This window comes from Stegodyphus dumicola, chromosome 1, assembly GCF_044657685.1.
Source record: "Stegodyphus dumicola isolate Sdum_Otavi_A_Nest chromosome 1, ASM4465768v1".
NCBI classification, from domain to species: domain Eukaryota; kingdom Metazoa; phylum Arthropoda; class Arachnida; order Araneae; family Eresidae; genus Stegodyphus; species Stegodyphus dumicola.
The window spans coordinates 273,264,591-273,270,590 of NC_140768.1; the positions used below are offsets into that span (position 1 = coordinate 273,264,591).

General features: G+C 34.8%; 1 protein-coding gene across 2 annotated transcripts in view; it reads right to left on the reverse strand.

The window, feature by feature from the left end:
- Positions 1-3,015, reverse strand: part of Rpn12 (regulatory particle non-ATPase 12) — a 41,231-nt gene extending 38,216 nt beyond the window's left edge. Inside the window, exon 1 of one of the 2 annotated variants that reach the window (XM_035368056.2) lies at positions 2,837-3,015. In XM_035368056.2, the coding sequence (XP_035223947.1) occupies positions 2,837-2,944 (108 nt within the window). In that variant the 5' untranslated portion in view covers positions 2,945-3,015. Of the gene's footprint in view, positions 1-2,734; positions 2,777-2,836 lie in introns of those variants that run through there. The other variant, XM_035368058.2, reaches the window with a different exon arrangement.
- Between the last annotated feature and the right edge of the window lie 2,985 nt (positions 3,016-6,000).

Sequence of the window (6,000 nt, forward strand, 5' to 3'; positions counted from 1 at the left end):
TTATATAAAATATTATAAACAAGAAAATTTTTATTTCAAATAAAAATGTAAAATTAAATTGATTTTTAATATTTAGAAGGCATAAATAATATTTAAAACACGGAAGTTATGCATAATAAAACACATTATTTTTTTAATAAAATGACAACAAAGTATTGGTTACCATAAATAACTTATCCAGCAATGGGTTTACCATAAGTTGTATTACTCGCCAAAAGAAAAATCGTCAAAATCCGTGAAAACGTCTACCAAAGTAGCACCACAAAATGTTTACATCTGATCATATCAAAAACTATTGATCTTAATGATAAGTCACTGAATTTTTTGGTCTCCACGAATTGCTCACCACTGATTCAAAGCCGTGAACAGGGAAAACCAGCTACAGCCTCTCCTCTTACTTCCTACCTCCATGCAATATTGGGGGTGGAACTGCTCAAGTGAGACTACACTTTACAACCAATGGTGAATTTCCAGTGTCCCTCGCCCCCCTGTACTCAAACTATTTAATCACAGAAGACTTCTGTCATGTTAAAGTAAGCATCATTTTGCTAAAATACGTGTCTCTTAATCCTTTGTTGCTCAGTGGTCCACTACATTGAACACTTGAATCGTTTGTGAAACCATTAAATTCAACCGTAAATGGATAAAAATGCTTTTATAATATATGAACTTTCCTTTTTAAATAGTAGATGGCAGCATATCACAAGAAGATCCAGAATTTTCACTTATGATGTGTTATTAAAATCCATTTATTTTCAAGTAATTTTCTCTATTTTTTTGGTGATACAAAAAAAAAATTTTTTTGAAAATTTTTTTTTTATAATTTTAATGGCTGTACTCTATATTATTAAAATTTTTTCATACAAAAAGCAAGCGCAGAATCACTGAACAAAACAGAGTGTTCCATCAGGGGGAACACTGCGCCTTTAGCGATCTCATGCTACTATGCATCAGAACATCCGTTCCGTAGGAGAAAACATCTGTTGTATACGTTTTCTGTTTCTGTTGTTTTCGGGAAAATGAATTCAAACAAAGTAGTATTGAAGGTGAGGTTTGTGCTATTAAAGCCCTAATATGGGCATCTTGAAATTTTTGCGAGTTCAGGCAAGAATTTTATCAGTAGCTTGTCATCCTTTCAGCAGCTCGAGTCATCACAAAACAAGTTTTGTGTGCAAAACCTGCAAAGTTGGTTTGTGCTTCTATCAAAAAGGTGTGACATGCTTTGAACAATTTCATGAAGCTAAGAAATCGAAACATTTATAAACATTTTTTTTATATAGGATTTGTGTATATACATATATTTATCTCATTTATCCAAACATATTCAAGAATATTGTGTATATCCAGGAAACCATGTATACAGCCATAATACATTGTTTTTTCATTACTATACAAAAGCTTCTACTCATTTTCGCGCTTTACTGCAATGCTTGCATAGTCACACTTTAAAAGCTCTGGCAGCACAGTGTTCCACCTCATGGAACACACACAAAATTAAAGCGGTAAGTGCAATTTTTACATGTATACTCCTTTAGGCCTAAACAGACTGAATACAACTTTTTTTGTTGAAATTCCGACGTTAAAGTATAGTGTGCCACAAAGAGTTAAGATACATTTCGAAATGTGAAAGTATGTACGTAATGTGCTGCCATGGAAAACCATGACACAATTTGCTGAACTATTAGCTTACTGTTATTATAATTATAAATATTGATGCCCAATTTCAGCTACTAGCAACAACATGATCATGTCATACCTCTAACATTTCTGCTGAGTAATTTGTTGATATGTTTTATCTTTTAGGTGGATGATGCAAATTTCTGGTTGTATATATTCTTATTTGTTAAAACAAACAAAAGCACAAAAGCTGTGTCCCAGATGATACAGACATGTACTCTAGATCTACTCCACAAGTTCAGTAGTTATACATTTTTTTTTTTTTTCATTTATAAATCATGTTATGATGTCTTTTATATTTTAAATTTTCACAGAAAAATAAACTAGATTTTGATTAATCTTTAATTGGGTATAAAACGAAGGACATAAGCGTTTCAGAGCAAGGCATGAATTTTAATGGCTACTGCCTTAGTAAATGTTGTTAAATAAATGTTTTTCCTAAAGTTGCCAAACTTGTACTCCTAACTGAGTTAACTCGCACATTTCATAAATTTTCCATTCAAGAGCATATAATTTAATGATTAAAAAAATACATCAAATCTTTTATGTTGATATTCTGCAGATCAATCATTCACTTCTCTCTGTAATGCTGATCAGATAATGTAGTCAGAATGAAGGTGCTAGAAAAACTTAAGAGAAATAACAAAACATTCCAACATTTTAAACACCGATTTTCAGGGTAAATGCAATTCTACGTCAGCATATAATAATTAATAATCTTTATTACGAGATATCCAGTATAAACAGTACGCTTATTAACTAACTTTCAAAAAAGGAAGATATCATTAACTGAAACATAAACTTTAATGTCTTGTAAAGAAGTTATGAAAAATAAGTTTACAATTAATTATATGCAGAACATAATAATTCTCAGGTCAGAAATATCTCATCAAATGAATATTTTAATGCATAAAACTTTGAAAATTGCATAAGAAAGCCAAAGATAAACAGCAGTGATACATTTATATACCAATATCATAAAGAGGCGAAGTCTCACATTTAAATCAAGACTTGAATTTTGTATTTTTTGGCATGCATTCCAAAAAATAGACGTTACCTCAACCGGTTAGAAATTTCATACAGATTTAGTTTTGGAGATATCGTCTGAAGTCAATGAACAAAGATTTCTAGATCACATAATATCTGCAATAGCACTCACTTTTAATTTTTCTAATATCTGACCACATTTTTCCAAATTTGGAGGCTTTTTTGACCATTCTTGAAGTAAAACTTGATAGAATTGCACTACATATTTTACAGGATCCATCACGAAACAGAAAAGCCGAAAGAATATCCTACTCACGGTTCAAAAGAATTTGTTTAATTTTACGCTTACTCATTCTTCAATTCATTTCAATTCGAATTTATGTTAATACAAATATTCGCCAGATATTATTAAAAAAATGGCAACTGCAAAAGTGCAATATTTTCTAGCAAATATATTTGTAGAAAAAACAAAACGAAAATTCTTCGTCTCTTCGCACATCTAGTTTTTCTGTATAATATAGGCCGCAGTTTGTATTCGGTTCAAATCGAAATCCTAGTCCGGACACCGTCGAGACAAAAAAACGGATTTACTAGAGAAAGAGAGAGTCTCCTCTCATAGTCTCGATCATTACACACAGATCGTATTTTATTCTCAAGTGTCAACATGTAGAAACATCTTTTTACTCCACTTCTGATAAAGATCTGGTGGGGGGAGAAAGAGAAGGGTGAAAGGAGTGTGGGAGGCGGATGAAAGAGAGTGAGGTCCGCACTAGCGGCGGCGAAAAAAGGGGGGTGTCAAGTGCAGTGTCGTTATAGGATGTAGCCGCGGGTGGTAAAACCGCAGAGTCAGTTTTGCGTGAATGAGTCAATTGAGGTTGTGATTCTTATGTGGGAAGGATGTCACAAGGGTAACGATGTTTTTCTCTGGGACGCGGGGAGTGTCTGAGAGTGCTAATAAGGCTGTGGTTTTACTGTGGGTTTGTACTGAATAAAAGAAGTTGACCGCTAATCATTTAATATACTCTTGAATAAGTTCGATTCGAAGGTCTTTGTGAATATAGATGTTGGGAATATACGAAGGAGCATTGATAATTTCTCGTAGAATTTTATTTTGTAGAATTTGTAATTGTTTAATATTGGTTTTAGCTGCATGTCCCCAGATCGGTGCTGCATAAAGAAGAGCTGGGCGCAGTATGGAGCGATATAGAATTAATTTGTTTTTAGTAGATAAGTTGCTTTTTCTACCAAGAAGAGGTCGCATAGTAGCGGTGGTGATTTTAAATTTTTGTACTACGGACCGGAAATGGGTTCTGAAGGTAAGTTTTTGGTCAAGGGTGACTTCAAGGTACAGTAAGACCCCGCTTAACGCGGGGGATACGTTCCATCAAAGTTGAGCGTAATGCGAAACAGCGCTAAACGAGGCTATCTTTACAAGTAAATTTTGGGGTTAGGGCAAAATGGCTAGGAAATTGGTTAGGTATTAAATTTAAAAAGTATGTTTTTTTAATAAAAATAAAACCAAACATTTATTTCTTAAAGCCCAAATTAATACCACATTATTATTTCTTGCAAAAATAAAAACAAAATATAAATAACGAAACGAATATTCTTAAAAAAACAAATAAAATTCTAAGTCAGTCATATTTAGTTAGCCTTCCGCGTTTTCAGTGTTCTGCCTTTTTGTGACAAAAGCATCTAATGTTGTTTGCCTTTTCCTTTTGCGTTGTTCTCTTAAAAGTTCTTCATAAACGGATAGAGCATCTCTAACACCACGCCTTACTTTTGAGCTCCTGTCAAAATTCGGATCATTTTCAATGAATTGATCCATTATTTCAGTTATGGTAGACAAACTCCTTTTTACAAACGCCATCAAAAGTTCTTTTTGCTCTTCTTCTGAATCACTGCTGTCAACATTTTTGTTTTCTTCTTGTTCAGTTAATTCCTTGAGCTCATCATTAGAAAGACTAGCCGCTGCTTCTTGAATTATTTCTTCGACATCTTCCACATTTACCCCTTCAAAATATGTCTGTACAATACCGCACCAAACAAGAAATACAAGTACACTCTTTCGGATATGTATTAGAAACCTATCGCTGCACAATATTTCGTGGAATCCCCGTATGCTGAGAGCGATTTCGTGGAATCCCCGGGTTGAAATAAAAGAGCGCTAAACCGAAACAGCGCTAAACGAAACAGCGTTAAGCGGGGTCTTACTGTATTTGGTTTCATTAATCCAGTCTATTTCTTCGTGAAATATTTCAGGGGTTGGAGGATAGTATTTCATGTTTCCTTTGCGGAAAAATACTGCCTTAGTTTTATCAGTGTTAATTTTAATCCTTCAAAGGGTAAGCCATTTTTCTAGCTTTATGATATAGCTTTGGAGTTAGTTTCTTACGGCGATACTTGTGCAGGCTTTAGTAAGTATGACGGTGTCATCGGCAAAGAGTGCAAGATGAACAGAAGGGTCTTAAGGGATGTCTTGTGTATAAATATTAAAAAGGCACGGCGAAAGTGCCGACCCCTGTGGGACACCAGCTTTGATTACTCTGGTGGTAGAGTAAGCAGTACCGATTTTGATTCTGAATGTTCTGTTGCTGAGAAAAGAGGCTATTAAGCGAATAAAATGATCTGGAAAATTGAGAGTGATTAGTTTGTAAATAAGGCCTCGATGCCATACCCTGTCAAAAGCTTTCGCGATATCGAGAAATATAGCACCGGTCGGAAGCTTGCAGTTGTAGCCTTCAGTGATAATGTTGATAACTCTAAGAAGTTGGTGGCAAGTGCTATGATGATTACGAAAACCGAATTATTCTTCTGGGAGAAAATTCATGGAAAGGTGAATGTTTTGGATGTGGATGTTCTCAGTAACTTTAGACAGGTGGCTAAGTAATTTGATAGGGCGATAGTTTTGTGGGAGAGTTGGATTTTGTTGCGGTTTAGCAAAAACAATTATTATAGCTTGCTTCCATGAGTTAGGAAAGTGAGCGAATTTGATAATGTTGTTGATTATCTTAGTTAGGCAGGTAAGAGCTTTGATCCGAAGATGCTTCAGTGCTTTGGTTCTCGATCATTAAAGAGATCAACGCGTCGGAATTTTTTCCGTCCATTTTGTCGCTGCCGTTTTACTTTCTGACTGTCGTTTTAGAACTAAACTGAAGACGGCGGAGGTCACGGATGGTGTTTGGCCGATGCTATTCGCACTAGCGGTGCGATTATCCGCTTGAGCTATTGGCACCAACATTAACCATGCATGCGCAGTGATTTGTCGAATCTGTAATTTGAACCCAATTGAAAAGAACGGATTCTACGTACGCGAAACTGTTGTAGATCTTTTTT